Genomic DNA, 24,882 nt, shown 5'->3' on the forward strand with positions numbered 1-24,882 from the left:
TCCCCCAAAAGAGCAAACCGAGGAGATTGTAATATATATATATATACTGTATTTTTCGGACTATAAGGCGCACCTTCGATTTTAGCCTGCTAAGCCATCTAGGTTCATATATAAGGCGCACCGGACTATAAGGCCCACCGGACTATAAGGCGCACCGCATCTAGTTTGAACAAACGAAAAACAATCATACGAACAAAAAAAAATTATGGCAATAATGTGCATCTGATGCTGATTCTCTTTAAGGGTACGTTCACACTTACCGGATCCGCAGCATATTTTCTGCTGCGGATCCACAGCAGATCCGCAGCAGATTTCATTTAAATAACTGAACACAGCATCAAATCTGCACCATCAAATCTGCTGCAGATCTGATGCGGATCCTGTAGGTGTGAACGCATCCTAAATGAAACAAAACTCAGACTGTAAATCATACCGTACTTTATTTAACTTTTTAACACTAACTGACAACTTGTTGTAACTGTAAATCAGTACACTTGCGGTATATTCTCAATTCATTCCTCCACTACAAATCCATCAAATTCTTCATCTTCAGTGTCGGAGTTTAACAGTTGGGCGATTTCGGCATCAAGCATTCTCTGGTCCCCCTCATCATCATCATCATCATCATCATCATCTGAGTCGGTCTCGTTGCTGCATAGCTCTTCAGTGATGATTCTAGCCTTCCTGAAAGCTCAGGTGACACTGGAGACTGATACCTTCTCCCAGGCATCCACGATCCATTTGCACATAGTAGCATAACTTGCCCGGCGTTGCCTCCCTGTTTTGGTGAATGTGTGGTCACCTTCTGTCATCCAATGCTCCCATGCAGCTCGCAATTTAACTTTAAATGACCTATTAATGCCGATATCTAGCGGCTGGAGCTCTTTGGTTAATCCACCTGGAATGACGGCAAGCTCCGAGTTAGTTTTCTTCACTTGGGCTTTGACAGCATCGGTCACATGGGCGCGCATGGAGTCACAGACCAATAGGGATGGGGATTTGTGAAAAAAGCCATCCGGTCTCTTGACGTAGACCTCCTTCAGCCACTTACTCATCTTCTCCTCGTCCATCCAGCCCTTTGGGTTAGCCTTGACGATGACACCAGCAGGAAGCTTTTCTTTTGGCAAAGTCTTCCTCTTGAAAATGACCATGGGTGGTAACTTCTGTCCATTAGCCTGACAGGCGAGGACTACAGTGAAAGAAGACTTCTCGTGTCCTGTGGTACGTATAGATACTGTACTGGTCCCTGTTCTCTCAACAGTACGTTGTACAGGGATGTCGAAAGTGAGGGGTACCTCATCCATGTTAGTGATGTGTTCTGGTTGGATATTCTTTTCATTTATTTTGGTTTTGCAGTAGGTGCGGAACATGGCCAGCTTCTCTTCATAATCCTTTGGCAGTTGCTGGCAGACAGCTGTTCTGGCGCGGATGGAGAGATTACGCCTTTTCATAAAACGAAAGCACCATGAAGGACCTCCTTGAAAGTCCTTGATCTCCATGTCGCGTGCTAACGCTGTGGCTTTGAGTCGGATAGAGACAGTGGAGACACTTCTCCCTGCGGTTCTCTGTTCGATAACCCACTGTTCTTCTTTATCCTCCAAATGTGGCCATCTTGCTTTGTGTCCTCTGAAACTCAGTGTTCTCTTCTTTACCTGGCGTAGGGCATCTTTTTGTTTCCTCCAGTTACGCACCATAGATTCATTAATGTTAAATTCCCTTGCAGCTGCTCTATTTCCATGCTCTGCTGCATAGCTTATTGCTTTAAGCTTAAAATCAGCATTATAAGCATGTCTTTTAACAGGAGGCATTTTTGGGGTCTGCTGTAAGTCACCGGTCACCTGTCACCTGTCACAGTACTTACTGAAGCTCCTTATGTCACAGTACTGAGGAACCGAACTATGGTGGCCCTAATACACCATGCAGGATAGGCAGAATTCTGCCAGCGAATCCCGTTGTCAGAATTCTGCATGGAGCATTGTGGCCACCATAGTTAGGAGCCTCAGAGCAGGGAGAGCGGGACAGCGGGAGAGAGGGGGCGTGGTTTAGCCACTGAGGAGAGCGGCTGTGTCCTGGCCGAGCTCCCGCTTCGAACGGCGGCTGTACTGCACAGAAAGGCTTTATTTTACTCTAAACCCTTCCTTGGAATCAGCAATTGCATTAGATGAGACGTACATCCAGGCGAGCAGCGGCGGCGGAGGAAGCTGCACAGAGGAAGCTGGAAGCCTCTCTCCCCTCTGCCCGGTCAAAGCAACATGGCGCCGGAGTCCCTGCGGCTCCCCCTCCCTCCTGCTCATATGCCGGCGGCGGAGCGGTGTGGCAGACTGCTCCGTCACACACAGCATCAGCGGGGACACGCAGGGAGCCCATGGCAGCCCGTACTCTTCCCTCATCTGACAGAGGTAACAATCAGAACAGCCTGCCTGCAAATAACGTCTCCCCCTGACCCTTACCGAGCTTAACCGCAGAGCCGCAGCATTAGTTTCCCTCTGCCTCCACTCGGGCTTCCCCTCCCCTTCGGAATGCAGACACCTCAGCACAGCAGCGCTCAGCCCCGTCTGGAGAGAGCGAGACAGCACGGGAGTCCAGGTGAGGGAGCGCTGCGCTGTGCTGTGTCTATCTGCGCCATGGAGGCCGGAGCTGTCCCGGTCCATATATAAGGCGCACCGGACTATAAGGCGCACTTACAATTTCTTAGAAAATCATAGTATTTTAAGTGCGCCTTATAGTCCGAAAAATACGGTATATATATATATATATATATATATATATTTTTTTTTTTGTTTTTAATAAAACCTAATAGTACAGTGTAGAAAGGGCCAGACCTAAACCAAAATTAAAAAACAAAAACAAAAAAAAAACAAGCCGTATTCGTCCAAAACTCTCTTACTCTCTCTGATTTTAGAATCTACCGCTCTTTACTGTCAAGTTTTAACTCCAAAGTAGAGACAATGACATTATACTATTGGTGAAATTCAACAGAATTGTGCCTATCCCTCTACAACTGTACCAGGTTAGTACTCATGCTGCCACATGTCATCTTGCGCCCCTTTGTCATCTTGTACTTTTAGTTTTAATAAAACAAAGCATACAAACACAATACAAACAAAAACACAATCTTTCCCAAGGGCATCAGGAACACTGCGCATGCACAAATCCAAAGGAAAGTTGTAGAGCTATTTAGTAAAAACAAAGCCAGGTTTTCACATGTCCGAGAGGTCACCATGGCTTTCCAAAATAGAACCCAAATTAGTGTTGGCCTTCAGACTATAGACATTATAAATTAAACCATTCTTCTCTCCTAGTTAGAGATTGCCTCCAGACTATAGACATTATAAATTAAACCATTCTTCCCTCCGAGTTAGAGATTGCCTTCAGACTATAGACATTAGGATACTGGGAGACCAGGATATTAGGACAGTGGCGTAACTACCAGGGTCGCAGCAGTCGCCGCTGCGACCCGGCCCGCCACAAGGGGGGGCCCGAGGGGCCCGCTGGGCCCCTGAAGCCCCCCCCTCATCAATCACTCTTGTGACCGCAAGCATTGTGTTGCTTGCGGTCACAAGAGGCCGCCTCCGTCTGCCCCGGATCATGCGCTGCTGCCGGGGGTGTTGCGTCCTATCCCCATCATAGAGTTCACTGCTCCGGCACAGGGAGCGCACATTAGAGACGCTCCCTGTGCTGGAGGTCCCAGCACAGGGAACTCTATGATGCGCGCGCTGCCGGGGATAGGACGCGACACCCCCGGCAGCAGCGCATGATCCGGGGCAGACGGAGGCTGAAGAAGAAGAGGATCGCCGGGGGAGCGCGTTGTTAGGTGAGTTGTGTGTGTTTTTTTTATTTATTTTTATTTGTTTTAATAAAGGAAAGAGGGGGCTATCTATAGGAGGGAAGGGGCCATTTATAAAGGAGGGGGGAGAGGTGGCCATCTATAAAGGGGGCCAAGAGAAGGGGACCTTCTAGAGGGGGGTATCTATAAGGGGGGGAGGGGGACCATCTATAAGGGGGGGGGGAAGAGGGGGACCATCTATAAGGGGGGGAAGAGGGGGACCATCTATAGGGGGGGAGGGGAACATCTATAAGGGGGGGAAGAGGGGGACTATCTATAAGGGGGGGAGAGGGAACCATCTATAAGGGGGGGAAGAGGGGGATCATCTATAAGGGGGGGAAGAGGGGGGCCATCTATAAGGGGGGGGAGAGGGGGACCATCTATAAGGGAGGGGGACCATCTATAAGGGGGGGGAGAGGGGGGGGAGAGAGGACCATCTATATAAGGAGAGGGGAGAGTGGGCCATCTATAAGGGGGGGGAGGGGCCATCTATAGCAGAGGGGGCCATCTATAAGGGGGGAAGGGCCATCTATAGGAGAGGGGGCCATCTATAGGAGGGTGGGAGAGGGGGCTATCTATAAGGGGGCAATATATAAGGGGGGAAGGGGCCATCTATAAGGGGGGGGCATCTATAAGGGGGGCAACATAGGGGGAGAGGGGGCTTTCTATAAGAGGGGATATACAGAGGGGGCATCTATAAGGAGGCTACATAGTAGGAGGCATATACTATAAGAGGGGATACACAGAGTGGGGACCATCTATAAGGAGGCTACATATAGGGCATACACTATAAGGAGGTCACATAGTGTCAGGGTTACCCACTAAATGAGGCCAATACAAATGTGCAGTTTGTAGAGAGATTACGATGGTGTCAGAGTGAGGAGTCTAATATGTCTGTCTGGCAGATTCTGTGGATTTGTGGCTCGGAGAAGTTCTCATAATGGCCGAGAGCAGATGGAGAAGAAGATGAAGAGGGAAGAACTCCGATCAGAGAAGACGTCCCCTGTGAGTCACCTGATGTAACTGCACTGTAATGTATATGGTGTCTAGAGCCTGTGTGGAGCTGCGTCCACCTCTATATGACTGGATGCGGTGATACGTGTACAGTGGATGTTATTCAGTAGCAGCGGTGGTGTTAGTAGGTGGTGGTGTTAGTAGCAGCGTTGGTGTTAGTCAGTATGTGGTGGTGTTAGTCACTATGTGGTGGTGTTAGTCAGTAGCAGCGGAGGTGTTAGTCGGTATGTGGTGGTGTTAGTCAGTAGCAGTGGTGGTGTTAGTCAGTATGTGGTGGAATTATTTGTTACTTGCTATCTGGTACTATGTTTTATTGGTCTTAGTATACAGGATTTGGTCAGTAACAATATGGCGGTAATATGTGTGGTGATAATATTTTCTCTTCCTATCTTAAGATCGTTATTCGTAATATCTGTCTTGGTGCATATATATATATATATATATATATATATATATATATATATATATACACATATACCAATAGCATCACTTGGTCGAGGAAGGGGGGGGGGGGGCCCAAGTTGACCTCTCGCACCAGGGCCCAGGAGTCATTAGCTACGCCCCTGTATTAGGATACTGGGAGACCTGAATACAGAGCAATGGTATTGATAATGAGGTTCAGAGAGACCAATCATGGGCATTGGCGTGCTCCATCTGGGGGTTTAAATACACTAGGGGTCCTATTACATGGAGCGATAGTCTGCTAAATCAGGCCGATTTGGCAGATTATCGCTCTGTGTAATAAAGGCAATGAACAGCCGACGACAATGATCATCAGCTGACTGTGTTTTTTGGTCTTGACTAAAAATGAATGAAAACTGACTGTGTTGCTCCATGTAATAACAATGCATGGCCAATGGTTGATGAATGTGTAAAGAAAATAATAAAGTTATCCATACTTCTCCACGTTCCTGGTGCCTCTGCAGGCTCCCTGGTATCTTCCTGGCTTCAGCCTGCTGCCCACAGCTGCCGATGGAACTTCAGAGCTGGTCTGAAATCACCGGCTGAGACAGGACAGTGCCAATGCCAAGTGCCAGTGTGATTGGCTGAGGAGCCTGTCACTTTAGAGACCAGCTCTGCAGTTCTCGCAGAGACTGTGGGCAGCAGGCTGAAGTCAAGAAGATACCGGGGAGAGGGCAGGAGCTCCAGGGAGCATAGAGATGTTTGTAATAATAATAATGCTTTTATTTGTATAGCGCACACAGATTCCGCAGCACTTTACATAGTTTTGACAATTATTGCTCCCTGTCCCCATTAGGGCTCACAATCTAAATCCACCTATCTGTATGTTTTTTGGGTGTGGGAGGAAATTGGAGTACCCGGAGGAAACCCACACAAACACAGAGAGAACATACAAACTCTTTGCAGATGTTGCCCTTGGTGGGATTTGAACCCAGGAGCCCAGAGCTGGAAGGCTACAGTGCCAACCAGTATATACACTAAAGGCAAAAGCTGCATTGACATTGCAAATGATGTTTGTGCAGTCTTTGGTGCACGATAATCAAGCTGTGTAATAGGCTCAGTAAACAAGCAACGATCTAGCAGATCAGCGTTCATTTACATTGGTGTCGGGGCCTTGTAATACGGCCCTAAGGAGGCCTGGGATGACAATGCTAGACTGAAGTGGCCCGACGCTTCTGCCTCCTGATTGGCCACATGCTCTACACAATGTTCTGACATACAGCCTGACGTTGCCACAGGCAGAAGCGACTTCGCACAGCGTTGTGTATGTGACCAGAGATGATAGCTCAATGCTAGTAACTTGTCAGTCACTTTATGCAAACAGCATAGCATGCTACTTAAGTTTCTTGAAAGGAGAAGTTCCATGAAACTAACAAATCACAGTAAGGCAGGGTTTCAAGAACACAATGAAGAAAGTATACTTACCCATCTGTGTCCTCGTAGCTCTTCCTTAAAGGGAACCAATCAGCCCGTTTGAGCTGATATGGTTCCCTTGAGCATTGTATAAAGCACCTGGAGCGGCCCCGGCAAATGGGCTGATTGGTTCCCTTTAACTATATCCGACAGCAGCCTGCCTCCTGCAGCTCCTCCAGCTGCAACGACTTGTACTAGGCTGATGATTCACCCGCTCAGCCAATCAATAACTGTGCGAGACACCAGTGAAGTCACTGACTGGCTAAGCAGGCAATCCATCAGCCAAGTACATGAAATTGCAGCTGGAGGAGTCGGGCCATGATGTACACAGGACCTGGCTGACAATGACTTCCAGTGGCTGTGGGAGAGATCCGAGGGCAGTGCCACGGGGACTGGTAAGTATACTTTATTATCTTCCTGCACCCTCCTGCTGACAATGTTACATGCTGTAAGGTCAAAAATACACACAGGTCAAAAATGGCACCTTAAATACATTTGTCTGTGCTTCCATAGCATAGACAATGCTTTTATTCTCTGGTTCAAAAAGTAAAAGAGGCTTCTCCAAGCTCCAGAATAGGCTTTCTCTCCCCTCCTCTTGTGTGCCGACTGCCAGCAGTAGCACACAAAGCAGATGGAGGCAGCCTGAGAGAAGGAGGTGGGGGAGGGTCCCAGGGGAGAGGAGAGGGGTTGCACTGATTTTGCACACTACATGCTGCTGCCGGGCCCAATTAGGAATTCCTCTGTGGGCCAGTCTGAGCCTAGCCACATGCTTGTTCTCCTTAAAACCTAGCAAGGCATCCCTGGGCTCATGGTGGGTTCACCATGAGCAATACTGAGACAGGTGAAATGGACAATGGAGGCATGGGGCCAAGAGAGTTTCTGACATGCCACATAATAGTGACCCCTGAAAAAAATGCCCACAGTGTCCCCACAGTGTTTATGTGAGCCTTTGTGAATGGTATAAGTCAGTTATCGAAGTTGAATGTGTATTGGGTTCAAGAAAGTTTAAGCATATGACTGACCAGTAGCTTACAAACAACTGTGTTATTTGTAGTGAACTGTTAAGTTTCATGCATATAGGGTCTTTAAAGTGAACTGTAACCCTTATGCATGTTGTGCCACCATAAAAAAAAGAAATTAAAATATTAGAAGTTTACCTATTTGTTGAACCTTTACGTCTGTGAATCTCAAAACTCTCAAACACTATGGTTCACATTAGTTTCCTGGCAAATATTAGACACACATTTCGACCACAGTTTATTTCATATTTTTTGGTTGTTATTTTATAGACATTAGATGAATAAACCGTGCATAGAGTTATTAAAGTGTCTACTGCTGTGTGTTACAGGATGATGACTGAAGGGTTTCCTCATTCTCCCATGGCACTTCAAGTACTGAAAACGTGCACAATAAGGTCTGCAAAGTAACAGAAATACATTAGCTATATGACTAACCCTATATCTAAATACTGTATAAGTTGCACTTTATGTAGTACTTAACGTCCTTCACAATTTTTAACCCAAAATATCATTGATTTTTGAATTACAGTGCAAATGGTGATGGGATTATAAGGGTATTACTTAGCATGCATAATAAGTTGTATTGAGTGCGCTAATACCTCTCATAGCATACGTATACTGTATAATACTGCAGATAGTAAGGGTATTGCTGGTGCTAAGGATCAAGGAAAAGAAACAAAAGACCCAGGTTATGTGTTTCTGGGGCTAGCAACGTTGCTGCTAGAGACACTGATCTAAGTAATGTGTTTTGGTGGAGGGGGGGGGGGTGGCATCCATCACTCTATCATCCTTGAGATTTATACATAAGTTATTACACTACTTCATATAACAGGCACACATAAAACGTACCTGTTATGATGGCTGCTGCCGGATCAGTGGTGAATTTTATTCAGTGCCCGGAAGTTTATAGGAATGAAAACTCTGAGATCGTGATGCACCTGACCATTCGATCAGCATGGGGGTTGAGCACATTATGGTCTCGACATGTTTGCAGCAATGGAGATGTGAACTTCCGGGTGCTAAATAAAATTCACTGAGGATCCGACAGTGTCTACACTATAAGGTGTTCAGATTTTTACACAAATACTATTGTTATCATTGTTTCAAAAATTCTCTAAAATTATTACTGAACCCCCTAAAAAAAAAAAATAAAAAAAATTAAATGAAATAAAAACAAAAGTAAAATAATGAATACACATTAGAATGGTAAGATAACAATAACAATGACAATAATGACCTTGGCTAGTTCTGAGTCTTGAATGATGCCACAGGAAGCCTTCTCACTTGTTGATGTTCTTTTGCAATCTGTTCTTCCAATTTCTACGTTCAGAACATAGCGGACACCAGCGACCACCTGCAAAATAAAGAGATACAGATCCAATCAGTTTAAATAAAAATAAAAGGATGTATTGGGCAAGTTATCTCTGCAGAGAAATAAGGACAGGAATTAAATCAGTAAAAACAAGTGGTGGGAAATTTAAAAAATGTTTTGAAGAATCACTTTAAGGAACAGGTATACTTCGTAGCAGAACCCTCTTTGAGACCTTGAAGTCCAATCACAGCGAGTGGCAGGAGCTTAAATCATTACTGTCATTTGTATAAGCTTTTGACATGTTGCGGAGATGTAAAAAACAGAAATTGCAACAGAAACCTACAGGAGCAAGTTCTTACCGTGTATACTACCCCGGCATACACACAATAAAAACCTGCTCTATTTTAATATGTATAGAGCTGGCTTTTATCGCCTGTACACTAGGGGGAGTATATATGGAAAGGACTTGCACCTGTAGGTTGCTGTTGCACTTTCTTTTTTTTTTTGGTCTGTACTAAAGCCACATGCAGCGTGCAACCTTACCTGCAGTGTGAACAGAGGCATAAAGGTGCTGCCAATTTTTCCTTTTTTTTTATGTTGCGGAGATGTGTCAAGAGTTTTGATCACGCTTAGACCCACTGTGATCATGGAAGTGGCATTTGTGGTGGTGCCTGGTGCGGCATTTGCCATCATTAACGGCGGCTCATCAGATCCACGACTCCTGCCATTACAGACTTGCACCTGGGCAGCATTCTTCCCCTTGAAATAGCTCATGATAACAGTGGGTCTCAGGACTTAAAAGCAATGGAATATGACAGCATCAGTCCGGGTCAAAACTGAACAAAGTAAAGTTTTACCCCTGACTGATGCTGTCATCCTCTGTTCTTTTTTGCCTGTATTTTTGGTCCTGTGGAATCCACGACCAGGACAAAGTTGCATCTTTGTAGAGACTTGTGACGTTCATTCTAGATAGAGTGCTGCTAATTTGCTTTATTGTCTATTAGTGGTTCTCAGGACTGTGACCCGATGCGATCCAAACTTTTTACATGTCTCTGCAACCTGTCAAAAGTATTTATATATAATAACAATGTTTTAATGATAGTAACAGGCAGTAGCGGATTATAATAGGTCCGTTTTGGGCAGTAGCCCGGGGCCCTAAACTCTTGGGGGGCCAATGGCCATCCAAACAGACTTATACTTTCAGTGGTGTATTGTCTCCTGACTACAGTTCTGCCATGATTTACAAAGAATCGCAGCTTTTTTACCACAGTTTTGCACAAATCAGGGCATCATGACATTATCTATCCTATACTCTTAGCAACACGCTAGTGTTGCTATAGTTACACTGGGGTTGGGCGGCCCAGGCTTGGTGAACACCCCGCGTACTATGGTAAACTTAATCCGCCCCTGGTAACAGGGTAGAGGATGTGTTAAAACCCAGGTGGTCTGATGTCTTAGAACCTCTGCTATCTCCACTGCTGGGATGCCCCCTGGATCTCAAGAATGGGGCCCTGCCAACGCTCAATTAATTGTCTGGAGGTATCTCGGCTTTCTCTGGCAGTTCCATAGACATTGCTCTATGCAAAACTAAGACTCACAGAGGACTCCAGCAATTAGAAGCCTGTGATATCACACTTATTCTCTACCCTGTGGATTGGGAATGTGTTCCAACTTGGAATAGCCTTTAATAGGAATTTTTTTAGTTCTTTTTTTGGCACCAGGGAGTCAATCTTTCCAGTTATGCGTCAGCATCCTATTTAAATGGGATGACAATGTATACCACAGTGCACACCAGTGTGTCTGTTTACTTTGTGTCGGCATGACCATAGTTAGCTAGTTGCAACATTAAGGCCATGTTTAGGGGTACAAATTTATTTTGTTTAACTTTTTTAGTATATCAGGTGAGCAAAATAAATATGAAGAAATGTGAAAAAGCTCAAACATATCCCCCTAGCTGACTGTGTTGGACCATCAAAGTGGATAGACCCAACACGGTGCACTACAGTACATGTTGCCCATTAGGATGCTGATGTATAGCTGTGATGCCAAACCAGTTAACAGGAAGAAAAAAAAAGGAACCACATGTGTTGTTTACCTGAGATTCCGCAGAAACGATCTTCATTAGTTTGTAATCGTATTCCTCATTGGATCGTTGATTGAACCCAGTGACTGCAAAGGTGGCGGCCTTTACAACCTCTGGGTCATTTGGATCTTGTTTCTGAAGGCCTCCAGCAAGTATGGCACCATGCACGTATACAGACAAAAGTGACAGAGCCACTAAAGCTGTGGAGCACAACCCAGCGGACATCATGGTTCCTTTAGAAGGTAAAGAGAAGTAGACCAAGGACCAGCCGAGGGCCACATTTATAGTCTCAAGCAGGTGGGTATGGGCATAGGTAAAGTTTGAATGTTGATAAGAGTAATGCATTTTCATTATGTGTTATCTAGTGATAACTTATATAATGCAAGACGTTTATTCACCTTATAAATCTGTACAGTCGGCAGAAGATAAAGAGGAAAGTCTTATGCCATACCATATTGTGTGAAAGAAACAAAGTCATTACTATCTAATCTGAAATCAAGTATAAATATAATTTAAATGGCAAATAAGAAAACATTTCACAAGACATTGGGCCGTTTTACCATTACAGTAAACCTTACTACCTGATAAAATTGTTCTGTTCACCTCTGTAACAAATAATGTGCATAGAGACTGTGTGACTTTAATGGACTGAATGTAGGTTGCTATTGAGTACATTTAACCTATTTTAGGAAAGTGTAGTATACTGTACTTTTTTTCCCAGGAAGGTGTGGTAGGCTACGCTTTTCAATAATAAGAAAAAATTATATATGCATAGAAAGTCAACTTGGCTTAGACCCTAGTATTCTGACCCCCTGCTTTTATTCTCTACTTATGGTTCTGATTTCTCCTGATTCTGGCATCTAACACTGGTAGAGTTTTTGTGTCTTATTTTACCTCTGCTTTGACCTTGGCTTTGGCTACTGAATTCACTTTTGGTTATGATTTTGTCTCTGAGGTGCAGTTAGGTTCTGACTTGCTGACTAGCCTACTTTACTCTCTTCTACTTTATGTTCATACTACGGAATTGGCGAGGAATTTAAAGTGGAGCTTGCGTTGTGGACTTGAAATTCTGCCTGTCCCATTGTTTAAATGGGATTTTTCAAGCACAGTCTGCCATCTGCCGACATGTCATTTTTTTCGTCAGATGGCGGATTGTGCTTTTTATAATGGTGTGTTCACACATTCAAGTTTTTAATTGCAATAGGTAATGCAAAGCCAGGAATAGTTGTTTATAACCCATGCCCATAATTATAACCCATTCCTGGCTTTAGCTTCAATAATTGCAATTCAAAACCAGACTGTGTGAACACACCTTAGGGCCTCGTCCACACATTGTAAGACAGCGGTCGTTCTGTGACATGGCCATGTCACAGAACGGCAACTGTCTGTGAAGTTAACCCTGGACAGTACTGCAGTACCGGCCGGATGAACATCTCTTCTTTCCAAATTGAATGTGCCACGAACACCCTGCTCTGCACTGTTGAGGGGCAAAAACTTTGAAACAGGTGTCTGCAGATGGGAAATCTTTCCTTTTGGAGAGATTGTTTGGCTTAGCGTAAAATCCCCAGTCAATGTTCTAAGGCTCCTTGATTAAGCCAGACTTGACTTAAAGGGACATCTCTTTGCTCAAGAGGTGTGAGAGCTATTTTGCATAAACTCTTTTCCCAAATGGAATGAGGGCACATTCTGGTGTGCCCACACTCCAATTTACTATATGAGGCAATGTAAAGTATGGCCAGAGCTGCACTTTACATTGTCTGCACAGTCAATTTTGTGCGGCCATTATTTAATGAATAGCGACCGCACAAAATTGATACCGCAGTTTTTAGTGCTGCTGCATGGAATCCCAGCCGGAATAAGAGTGTATACAGAGTATATGCACTCCGGACGGGATTCTATAGAACACAATGTAATTTGAAACTTGCAAACTGCAACAACATCCGTTATTTACTGAAAGAAAACATTGTGTGAACAGGGCTTAAAGGACAAGTGCAATGAAAAACTTTTCCCCAGTAATTGAAGCACATTACAAAGTTATATAACTCTGTAATGTGCTTCAATCACCTATCTGCCTCCCTTCCCTGTCTTTTCCCCCCTCCACCCCCCACCAGGAAGTGTCCTAACTCACACAGACCTGATTACTATCGTCACCGTCACCAGGCAGCTCCTTCTTGTGAGGATGAGTCATGAGCAGGAGGGCTGCTCTAGGTCCTGTTACAGCAGCCCCCCCTCCCCAGTCCAAGTGATGGCTTACAGTTGTTCAGCCAATGGGAGCTGAGCAAGCTGAGTCACCTGACAAGGCAGGGGAGGGGTAATTCTACCACCCTTAACCCCTTCTGCTCCCGCCCGGCTCCCCCGCTGTAAGAATACATTACCTCTCCTCGCTGCACGGGACCGGCGTCCTGCTCTCCCGGCTGGCCAATCAGTGGCTGCGGCTGGGCAATACACTCAGGGCCGGCCTTTGGGGTGTGCGACCTGTGCGCTTGCACAGGGCGCATCACTCTCGTCTAGCTGGGGGGGGGGGGGGGCGCTGAGGCAGAGAGACAGCTGTGCAGCTGTCTTTCTGCCCGAGCGCTCCCCTAGCTGGCTGCCCGGCGCCCCCCTCCTGTGGTGGCTTCCCCCAGCCTCCCCTCCCCACGGGCGCCGCGTACTGTGTCCTATCAATCTTGTGACTGCTTGCGGTCACAAGATTGATAGGACAGTACGCCCCAGGCTGATGCGCGCTCCCTGGGAATTCCCCAGCAGAGCACGCATCAGTGACCTCTGCATCAGCCGTCCGCCTTGTACTTCCGGCACAGGGAGGAAGTACCGGCCCCAGCATGCGCTGAAGTCACTGGTGTGTGCGGTGCCGGTGACTTGCCCAGAGAGCGCGCATCGGCCGGGATGAGATGAGAGCGAGGAATAGGTGAGTTGTGTGTGTGTGTGTGTGTGTGTGCAATCTATAGGGGGAGACAACAAGGGGGAAAATTTCTATAGGGAGGCATCTATAAGGGAAGAGACAACAAGGGGGCAATCTATAGGGGAGGCATCTATAAGGGGGGGAGACAACAAGGGGGCAATATATAGGGGGCAATCTATAGGGGGTAGACAACAAGGGGGCAATCTATAGGGGGGGGATCTATAAGGGGAGACAACAAGGGGGAAATCTATTGGAGAGGCATCTGTAAGGGGGTAGACAAAATAAGGGGGCAATCAATAGGGGAGGCATCTATAAGGTGTGAGACAACAAGGGGGCAATCTATAGGGGGGCATCTATAAGGGGGGAGACAACAACGGGGCAATCTAAAGGGGGAGACAACAAGGGGGCAATCTATAGGGGGGCATCTATAAGGGGGAGACAACAACGGGGCAATCTAAAGGGGGAGACAACAAGGGTGCAATCAATAGGGGAGGTATCTATAAGGGGGGAGACAACATTAGGGGGCAATCTGTAAGGGGGCAATCTATAAGGGGAGACAACATAAGGGGGCAATCTATAAGAGGGGACAACATAAGGGGGCAAGCTTTAAGGGGGGACAACATAAGGGGGCTATCTATAAGGGGGACAACAAGGGGGGCGATCTATAAGGGGGCAATCTATAAGAAGATACAACATAAGGGGGCCATCTGTAAGGGGGATGGACAACACAGGGGGGCCATCTATAAGGGTGACAATACGGGGGCCATCTATAAGGGGATGGACAACACGGGGGCCATTTATAAGGGGTACAACACAGAGGGGCCATCTGTAAGAGGGGCCGAGGGGACAATATGGGGGAATCTGCAAGAGGGGCAGAGAGGACAACACAGGGGGCCATCTGTAAGAGGGGCAGAGAGGACAACACAGGGGGGCTATCTGTAAGAGGGGCAGAGGGGACAACATGGGGGGGCATCTGTAAGGGAGACTACAAAGAGGGGGCCATTTATAAGGGAGGGCTACAGAGAGGGGGGCCATATACCATAGGGGGACTACACAGAGGGTGGTTCTTAAGGAGATCCACATAGGGCCATATATAGGAAAGTCTAAACAAGGGGCCATCTATAAGGAGGCTACACAGGGGGGCATATACTATAAGGGGGTCACATAGAGTCAGCCTACCCACTAAATAAGGGTGTAAAGGGGCCAATACAGATGTGCAGTGTGTATAGAGATGAGGATGGTGCCAGAGTGAGGAGACTAATATGTCTGTCTGGCAGATTCTGTGGATTCGTGGCTCGGAGAAGTTCTCTTAACGGCCCAGGGCAGATGGAGAAGAAGATGAAAAGGGAAGAACTCCGATCAGAGAAGACGTCTTCTGTGAGTCACTGGATATAACTGCACTGTAATGTAAATGATGTATAGAACCTGTGTAGGGCTGGCTCTACCTCTATAGTGATCTGTGTACAGAGGATTTTATTCAGTAGTGGCGGTAGTTTTAGTCAGTATGTGGTGGTGTTGTTCAGTATCAGTGGTGGTGTTAGTCAGTATGTGGTGGTGTTGTTCAGTAGCAGCAGTGGTATTAGTCAGTATGTGGTGGTGTTATTCAGTTTGCAGTGGTATTAGTCAATATGCAGTGGTATTAGTCAGTATGCGGTAGTAATATTTGTTACTTGTAATCTGGTACTGTGTTTTATTGGATTTAGTATACTGATTTGGTCAGTAACAATATGATAGTGATGGTAGTGGTTGTGGTGTGGCGGTAATATTTGGAAGGGTCGGGTGATGGGTGCTGGATATTGTCTGGAGGAGTAGGAGCTTTATAACACCTTAAGGGGGTCTCAGCAGACCCCGGGGGGGGGGGGGGGGGGCGCCGAAAAAAGTTTCGCACAGGGCGCCAATTACCTTAAGGCCGGCCCTGAACACACTGATTGGCCGGATGGAAGAGCAGGATGCCGGACCTGTGCAGCAAGGAGAGGTAATGTATGCTTACAGTGGGGGAGCCGGGCGGGAGCAGAAGGGGTTAAGGGCGGTAGAATTACATACTCGCTGCGGTCGTTCAGACCGCAGTGAGTATATAGTGTGTGGGAACTGCCAGGACCTGCCGGACTCGCAGCGAGAATGTCGCTGCGAGTCCGTTCGTGTGATTTTACCCTTACAGTATGAAGCTCTCAGGATATGCTGGGAGTTATAGTTTGTAAAAGCACAAGACCTTAAGGTGTCTTTTCATTTGTACTTCAACTTTCAGCATATTCTGAGGTCTGCGGACTGTCAGTACATGCTGGGAGTTGTAGTGTTTCCAGCTGTTGTAGTTGGCGGGGCCTAGGTGCATTGGTTTATCTTTATTTACGCGTGCAAACAGGTGTAAATCATGGTCCCACTGAATTTACTAAAGCAGGGTTCACACTACGTTTTTACAAACTGTTTTTCTAAAAAACAAATGAAAAATGCATGGAAAAACAGATGCATTTGTGTACATCCATTTTTATCCATTTTCCATTGACTTCCATTATAAAAAAAAAAGATCAAAATGCAGCAAGCTGGGCGTATGGAAGAGAGTGAGGGGAATGAGGAGAGGATGATGGTGGTAGTAGTCTTTCACTGTTAGATGGCTATGCCTCTCCTGAGTGTCGCGCTGAGCTCCTAAGTGAGGGGATACACTGAGGTATGTAGAGTGAGGGTGTGCTTTACCTGCAGGATGGCTGGGTCTTGTCACAGTCACAGGTGGGCTTGAGGGCTTCCGCAGGTGCAAGGGACTCTCTGGCGCCTCTCTTCTGTGGGCTACTGCAGAGGTTCCTATAGGGGGCTACACCTGTGTGTAAGGTGGTCAATGGTGTGGACCTGTAGTTCCCCCGGGGCCAACCCCAAATGCTGCTGTCCGGTAGTGAGGCCCTTGATGGTGGTGTGGTGCAGGTAGACCAGGACAACAGGGAGACAAGGAGGGAGGCAGTATAACAATAACTCCTTTACTGATAGACTTGCAGGTGTTTCACAGTCATGTGGCATACAGCTGTGAATACTGGCGGCCTTGACTGGGTTACTGTGCTTATGGAGAGTCTGGTGGTGTGTGGAGAGATGATCTGCCTCAGATCCTGGTCTGTCAGTACGTGTGGGACGCTGGTGGGCACTGTGATCCTGTGGACCTCTTCCCCAATGGTGCTTGCGTCTATCTTCCCCTCCCAGTCTGCTAGGGAGCTTCCTGCTTAGGTTACTGGGCCGGGCTTTAGGCCACAACTTTCGGGTCCCAGAGGTATCCAGGGGTCCTAGTAAATCTTGACCCCCAAATTCAGGAAGATGGGTTCAGAGGCCTACGTTAACTCTGCTCCCTTTTACAGTCAAATCTTTCCACTTGGATGTCTGGCTTTAGGATTCCCACTGACTGTGTGTGTTCTAGCCCTTTCCTGAGGGGGCACCTGACAAACTGTCTCTCAGAGTCTCTCTCTTTCTCTCACCTCCGGCTGTTTTCTTTGGCTGCTCTGTTCTTGTTCCCCTTAGCAGCTTTTACTCTGTGGTGATGGTCTCTCATGAGGTGATGTTGTTCCCTTAGCAGCTAGTCACTTGTCTCAGCTAAACACTGCAACTGCCAACCTTTTATGGGGGGCCTATTTGCATACCCCACCCACTTGCTAGCACTTTCCAGGCTTACAGCACTACCTAGAGCAGTTCCCTCTAAGGACAGTAGGTGTCGCTGTTTGGTGTGGTGTGCAGTGTAAAGCATGTAACCCCTTCTCTGCCTGCCAGTTACACAGGTACAGAGAAATACACATAACAGTTCAATATAAGACATATTTACTCCTAGAATATATAATAAAATACTTGTTGACAGGTGCCATCCTCAGCCCAGCCGCAGGAATTATGCTCTGGTATGCTACAAATACGCATCTGCTTTTTTTTTAATGTACAGAAAAACGTGGTAGACCAAATATTTGTGTATGTTAAAATGAAAGTCAATGGAAAAAAACAGATCAAAACGGATGCACACAAATGTATCAGTTTTTTTGCAAAACTGTAGTGAGGACCCAGCCTAAAAGGGATGTGATTATCATTAACGAGTATTCGCATGTCTTATCGAAATGCTAGCATGCAGGGAGACAATGATACACTGAGATAGCAGTCTGTACAGCCCAGTGAGCGAAGAGAAAATGGCGTCCAGAACGCAGCACAGTGTCTAATCAAAATGCCAGCATTCAGGGAGACAATGATACACTGTGATAGCAGTCTGTATAGCATAGTGAGTGAGGAGAAAATGGCGTCCAGAACGCAGCACAGTGACATTTATATGAGATGGTTATGTGATTTTAGCAGCCAATCAGACCCCTACACCTCAGCAATGACGTTTCTGACACTCCTATGTGCTTTGCTATGATTTGCTGGCAAAAGGGCGGTCGAACGCTAACTTTTAAACGCTAACTCAAACGAACAGTAAAATGTTCGGTTTGGTTTGAGTTTGCGAAAATCGAGATGTTTCACTCGAACCTAACTTTTCTTGAACAGTTCGAGCAACACTTCTAGTCAGGTTCCTTTACAGTAAGGAAGCAACACAGGTCAGTCTCAGGGACAGCCTTGTTGGGCTCTGGCCCTCCGACAGTTCCCCAGTCTCACTGTATGGTCCAGAAGCAGACACAGACAGATAGAGTTAACTTTTTCTTCTTCAGTAACTCCACTCGACACTATGCAGTGTTAAACCCTTCCTTAGAGAGGACAAATCAGAGATCATCTCAACCCACGCCGTGGACAAGGAGAGTCACAGTGCAGAACAGTATCCAAAAAGTAGAAAGCTAGGAACTGATCCGAATAGAGCAAAGTTGCTAGAAGCCTTTGAATTCTATCTCGCATCGCAGGTGTCAGCAGAGAACCTTCAGCATTCCGCTCATCCCAGGTAACGAGGTCTGGGGCTTGTGTCGCCCACTAGGATGGGTCCCCTGACACAGGTAGGGCAATAGGTGGTGCGAAGATCCAAAGGTCAAAACACAGGCACAAGTATTCTCTCTTTCTTGTCAAGTATTCTTTTACCTCATCCTCCAACATCCTGGCAGAGCACAGTATTAATTGGGTTGGGACTCTCACAACATCCTCCTCTCTACTCCTCTGACTCTATACTCTTAGCATGCAACTCAGTCCACACGACTTTACTACCCCTACAGATCTGGATCCTAATTTATTAAGTGCCTTATTGAGTGTAAAGCATCATTTCAGGGCAAAGATGTATGATTTGCATGATTTGTATGGTAGGCATACCACACAGTGCTGTGTGCTCGCCCCCCCAGGCTAAAATTTGCCAACCAGCCCCTGGATGTAGGAACAAACAACATTTGGAACACAGGGTCAGATTGAAGGCGATTGACATCTGTAACATGATGGGGCTAAAGAGTTTGATGTGAGTCTGTGTGAATGGTATACATAGGGTTTGGATATTGAATGTGTTTTGGGTTCCAGAAAGTTCAAGCCTAAGACTGACCAGTAACTTACAAGCAACGGTGTTATTTATAGTGAATTGTAGGTTCCATGTATATAGAGCATACAGTGAACTGTAACCATTATGCATGTTGTGTCACTATGAAATCTAGGAGAAGTGAAAGTATTTGAAGTTATGCTATTTGTTGAACTGTTACACTCTGGCGAATATTAGAAACACATCACAGAGGCATCAGGTTAAACACACAGGTTGGTCAAAGTTTATTTCATACTGTATATTTTGGTTGTTGCTTTCTATACATTAGATGAATAAATCGTGTATAGAGTTGCAATAGTGTTCACTGCTGTGTGTTACAGGATGATGACAGAAGGGTTTCCTTATTCTCCCATGGCACTTCCAGTACTGTAAATGTGCACAATAAGGTCTGCAAAGAAGCAGAAATACATTAGCTATATGACTAACATTATATCTAAACACTGTATAAGTTGCACTTTCTGTAGTACTAAGCATCCTTCACAATGTTTAACCTAAAACATTATTAATTTTTAAATACTATTCAAATAGTGATGGGAATGTAAGGGCATTACAATAACTTGTATTGAGTGGGCTAATACCCCTCATAGTAGACTGTACAATATTGCAGATAGTAAGGATATTGCTGGTGCTAGGGATCAAGGACGAGAAACAAAAGACCCAGGTTATGTGTCTCTGGGGCTAAGTGCTAGCAACGTCATTGCTGGAGACACTGATCTAAGTGATGTTTTTGGCATGGAGGTGGGTAGGGTCCATCAGCCGATCCACATTAACATATAAGTATATAAGTTAATACACCACTACATATAAAATAGCACCAAATGTTTTCAGATTTTAACAATAATAAAATTTTTACCATTGTTGTTAAAATTCTCTAGAATAATTACTGCTCCCCCCCCAATAATGAAAACAATCGTAAAACAATGAATACACAAGGTTATGTTCCAACAATGTCTTTTTAGGTGGAATAATGGCTGAGGCTATAATAACCGCTATAATAATGAGCATTATTTTTTAATAAAAGCCATAAATAATGATCATTTCTAATGGCCGTTATTATAAAAAAAGGCAGTTTTTTCACCTAAAAAAGATGTTGTGGGAAAAGGGCTCATAGTGGTAAGAATAACCGTACAACAATAATGACCTTGGCTAGTTCTGAGTCTTGAATGATGTCACAGGAAGCCTTCTCATTTGTTGATGCTCTCTTGCACTCTGTCCTTCCAATTTCTACATTTAGAACATAGCGCATACCAGCAACTACCTGCAAAATTAAGTAAAAAAAAAAAAGTTTGTACGGGCAAGTTATCTCTGCAGTGAAATAGGGACAAGAATTAAATAAGTATGTATGTATAAGTGGTGAGAAAACATTGAAATGTTTTGAAGAACCACTTTAAGGAACAGAGTATCACTGAAGCACTTTAAAAGAGAAGTCTGGGAATTGCTTAACTCCGGCAGGCGGCAGGGGAAGGGGAAATTGATAACAAGTAGGCACTTACCTCTCCTCGAGCCCGCGGTGAGCTGCGGGAGTGGCTGCGGTACCCCTACCTGGCTCCAAGATCTCTGGGGTATCCATGTCATGACTCGGCTGATGGACTGGCAATGTTTCGACCCATAAGTCTTTGTAAAACATGCTTGACAAAGACCTACAGGTTGAAACGTTGTTGCCTTGTACCCTGCTATGGAAAAAATTCACCTATTCATCACGGATGTTTAGGCAACATGTCAAAAGTGTATATAAATGATAGCAACATTTTAATCATAGTAATGAGAAAAGGATGTAAAAGAACTAAGGGGATTTCACTATTGAAAAGCCCTGCTATCTATGCTGCTGGGATGTCTTCCAGATCTCATAAATTAATTGTCAATTAATTGTCTATGGAGCTGCTAGAGACAGGTGAGGACAGTTCTCGGCTATCTCCGGCAACTTGATAGACAATTCTACATTTAGAACAAAGACTCAGGGAAAAGGGATGCCGAAGTATACCATAAAGTACACCAAAGGGTCCATGCACATCAGTAATGCTGTGTGACTCTTACCCGGGTTACATATAAACATGTTCTTGTTCTTATTACCTGCTGCTTATATTTTATATGTATTGCTTTGCTGAATATAGTAAATATAGGCATGGTTGTGATAACTGACCTTTTATTTTTACTGTTAATGTTGATCATTCCTACATAGGGCTATGTGTTCTGATATGATAAAATAACACAATAAGAGATGTCAGCTCACTATCCAAATTCTGCGATCAAAATTTACAGACAGGAAAAGGAAGAAAAAAGAAGAAAAGCAAAGAAACCACATGTGTTGTTTACCTGAGATTCCGCAGATACGATCTTCATTAGTTTGTAATCGTATTCCTCATTGGATCGTTGATTGAACCCACTGACTGCGAAGGTGGCGGCCTTTACAACCTCTGGGTCACTGGGATCATCTTTCTGAAGGCCTCCAAGCATGGCACCATGCACGTATACAGACAAGAGTGACAGAGCCACTAAAGCTGTGGAGCACAACCCAGCTGACATCATGGTTCCTGAAGAAGGGAATGAAGGAAAGAGAAGTAGACCAAGGACCAGCTGAAGGCCACATTTATAGTCTCAAGCAGGTGGGCATGGGCATAGGTAAAGTTTAGATGTTGATAAGACTAATGCATTTTCATTATGTGTTATCTAGTGATAACTCATATAATGCAGGACGTTTATTCATCTTATAAATCTGTACAGTTGGCAGCAGATTATGAGGACCATGATTTATCAAAGAAACTAAATCATTGTTATCTAATCTGAAATCAAGTATAAATATAATTTAAATGGCAAATATGACATTGTTCCCAAGACATTGGGTTATTTCACAATACAGTAAACCTTACCACCTGATAAAATACTTCCATTCACCTTTGTAACAAATGAATGTGCAAGTGTTCTGAGGTAGGGCTGCTCATTTTATTAGACTAAATATAAAATGCAAGTGATAGCTGTGCATAAGGACGACCTAAAAAGGACAATTTGGACATTTACAGCCAACATTCTCTTTAAGCTGCGCTGCGCCGCTCAGCTGATAGGGAGGCCCTGCTCATTGCCTCCAGCCGCCCGCTCAGCCCGAGATCTCTGGGCGGCGGCACGCAAAGAACACTGTATCTGCGTCCTCTTCTGGACACAGATAGAATGGCGGTGCTGGCACTGCTTGTACTGGCCCCGCCATTCCTTCTCATAGACTGCAGGAACCTTTGTCCTGCAGTTTATCAGAAGACTGAATGTGAGGGGCGCGTGACCGATGGAAGAGCAGAGCGCGGCACAACTGTTGGCTGTGCTGCGCACTAGAGAGAGAGAGGAGCAGACTGCAAGGAGAGAAGGGAGGGAAGCCGGCCGCGGGCCCCACACTGCATCTGTTAGTCAGACCAGGAGGAGCGTGACTCGGACCCACGTCACCCACCTGGAGTACTTTCCATTTTCCACCAGAGGGGGAGAGTCAGTTACATAATGCTCCATAGGCACAGCTCCACGTGTAGCAGATAAACACAGAGCCATTGCTGTGGCAGCATCTTTGCTGCCTTCACCCTCTAGCCCCTCTGTTTACCTACTGCAGTGCTCAGCTCCACACTGCTTCTGTCACTGACTCACTCACCCTACTGTAAAGGCAGCAGTTTGCATCACAAAATGGCCGCTGCTGTAATGGCCCCTCTGTTTACCTACTCCACGTGCAGCAGTTCAGCCGGTATTGTAGCGTTCTTTCTTATGGACCATGAGACAGAAGGCTACAATGCCGGCTGAGCTGCTGCACGTGGAGTAGGTAAACAGAGGGGCCATTACAGTGGTGGCCATTTTGTGATGCAAATTGCCTTAACAGCGGGGGGTGAGTGAGTGACATAACGGTACAATGTCGAATGAGCTGCTGCACGTGGAGTAGGTAAACAGAGGGGCCATTACAGCAGCGGCCATTTTGTGATGCAGATTGCCTTAACAGCAGGGGGGTGAGTAAGTGAGTGAGTGACAGAACGCTACAATGCCGGCTGAGCTGCTGCACGCGGAGTAGGTAAACAAGTAATAAACAAGTTATAATACATACATTGTATTTTTGTTGTTTGACATGAGGTGTTAATTTGCTCCTGTGTCAAGTTTTTGATTTGCCAAACTTTGTCTGACCATTGCTCAGCTCTCTTGCCATTCCACTCAGCTGTGGCTGAAGCTTAGAGGGAACATTGGCTGCGGCCCATTTTCCTTTACTAACCAGACAAGAAACGGTGTCTCTCTATATAAGACAGACTGTTTCTCTGTTTGAGTAATTTAAAAATAGAAAAAAAAAGAACTACTGTGTATGAGACACTCCTTCTCCACTGAATCTTGATCCCTTCTCTGCATATGATACAGTCTCCTTTAGAATCTTCTTCCCGCAGTGCCCTCTCCTATGGTCTGCCATATTGAGAAGCCAGAAACATAGGGTTGGGCTAATATGGATTTCACGATTCTGATCAAAATCTTAATTGTGTGTCAGAGAAATGGCACATTAATCAAATTAATTCAATAAATCTCCCAGGTCTAAGAGCATGTGTAAGGCTATGTTCACACTAAGTACAAAACACAGAAAAGACTTCCTCGATTTCTATTTTAAAAGAGATTTTGCCACAATTTAATTGACTTCAATGCAACTACAATTCTCATTATGCCTAGACACCCACAGACTGTCCAAGTATGATGGGAATTGTAGTTTTGCAATAGCTGGAAGGCTAAACGTTCCCCATCCCTTATATACAACTACATTCCGTGACTCATAGATCATGTCTTCACTGAGTCATTCTCTTTCCTTCTCCATGTGGCCCAGAGTGACATGAAGACCTCTTCTGGCCATCGCTTATCTCTGCAGAATCTGTCAAACAAACATCTTAAGAGTCTTTTACATAAGTGCAATTATCGGCCACAAGAGTTTCTAGAAACACTGATTTGGGCCGATATTAGGCCCATGTAAAAGTGGCAGTGATCAGTTGAGGAGCAGGAAAACGCCTGCTCATTGATCGCATCTTTAGAGCTCACTTCAAGATTTACTGTGTAAACAGAAGATGTGTGGCCTATAACAATAGGGAAACTGGCAGCAAGAATATGAATATTTGTATACTTACCATCAGTGCTGCTCTGTGATCCGGCATATACGCCTTCTTCCTGACAGTGCCACATGCATCCTGCCCCCGACCTGCTCTCTGCCGCTATATCTCCCATCCCTGCTCCTTCAGAGAGATTGACAACTTGAGAAGTGAGGGTGGGAGATTCAGTGCCTGAAGAGTGGTTCAGGGGTAGGATGTTACACTGTTAGGAAGAAGGTGAAGATGCCAAATCCCAGCAGCGCTGATGGTAAGTATACACTGCTGATGTGATGGCATCTGGAAACTGGCAGCACATATATATGCGTATACATA

At 45.4% G+C, this 24,882-nt stretch overlaps 2 protein-coding genes across 3 annotated transcripts; both read right to left on the reverse strand.

Annotated features, from left to right (window-relative positions):
* Window positions 1–7,959: 7,959 nt before the first annotated feature.
* LOC138774362 (cystatin-like) lies at window positions 7,960–17,598 on the reverse strand. Of its 2 annotated transcripts, none has more exons than XM_069955142.1 (4): window positions 17,478–17,598; window positions 11,142–11,362; window positions 8,972–9,088; window positions 7,960–8,131 (listed from the first exon to the last, which is right to left on the reverse strand). In XM_069955142.1, the coding sequence occupies exons 2-4, from the start codon at window positions 11,355–11,357 to the stop codon at window positions 8,045–8,047; spliced, it is 420 nt and encodes a 139-aa protein (XP_069811243.1). In that variant the 5' UTR covers window positions 11,358–11,362; window positions 17,478–17,598; the 3' UTR covers window positions 7,960–8,044. The 2 variants fall into 2 exon arrangements, with proteins under 2 accessions (XP_069811243.1, XP_069811244.1); XM_069955143.1 differs by lacking the exon at window positions 17,478–17,598 and adding an exon at window positions 16,717–16,881.
* Window positions 17,599–19,672: 2,074 nt separating this feature from the next.
* Window positions 19,673–22,040, reverse strand: LOC138774269 (cystatin-like). The gene is made up of 3 exons (XM_069954989.1): window positions 21,791–22,040; window positions 20,619–20,735; window positions 19,673–19,865 (listed from the first exon to the last, which is right to left on the reverse strand). The coding sequence occupies exons 1-3, from the start codon at window positions 22,001–22,003 to the stop codon at window positions 19,779–19,781; spliced, it is 417 nt and encodes a 138-aa protein (XP_069811090.1). The 5' UTR covers window positions 22,004–22,040; the 3' UTR covers window positions 19,673–19,778.
* Window positions 22,041–24,882: the final 2,842 nt, after the last annotated feature.

This window comes from Dendropsophus ebraccatus, chromosome 15, assembly GCF_027789765.1.
Source record: "Dendropsophus ebraccatus isolate aDenEbr1 chromosome 15, aDenEbr1.pat, whole genome shotgun sequence".
Lineage (NCBI taxonomy): Eukaryota > Metazoa > Chordata > Amphibia > Anura > Hylidae > Dendropsophus > Dendropsophus ebraccatus.

Bases quoted from the DNA above. Each gene is read 5' to 3' on its own strand.
- LOC138774269 (XM_069954989.1), bottom strand. From the start codon at position 22,003: ATGATGTCAGCTGGGTTGTGCTCCACAGCTTTAGTGGCTCTGTCACTC. The intron at 20,736-21,790 runs GTAAACAACACA...TTAATTTTGCAG, and splicing joins TCGTATCTGCGGAATCTCAG to GTAGTTGCTGGTATGCGCTA. The intron at 19,866-20,618 runs GTCATTATTGTT...GCTTCTTTGCAG, and splicing joins AAGACTCAGAACTAGCCAAG to ACCTTATTGTGCACATTTAC.
- LOC138774362 (XM_069955142.1), bottom strand. From the start codon at position 11,357: ATGATGTCCGCTGGGTTGTGCTCCACAGCTTTAGTGGCTCTGTCACTT. The intron at 9,089-11,141 runs GTAAACAACACA...TTTATTTTGCAG, and splicing joins TCGTTTCTGCGGAATCTCAG to GTGGTCGCTGGTGTCCGCTA. The intron at 8,132-8,971 runs GTCATTATTGTC...GTTACTTTGCAG, and splicing joins AAGACTCAGAACTAGCCAAG to ACCTTATTGTGCACGTTTTC.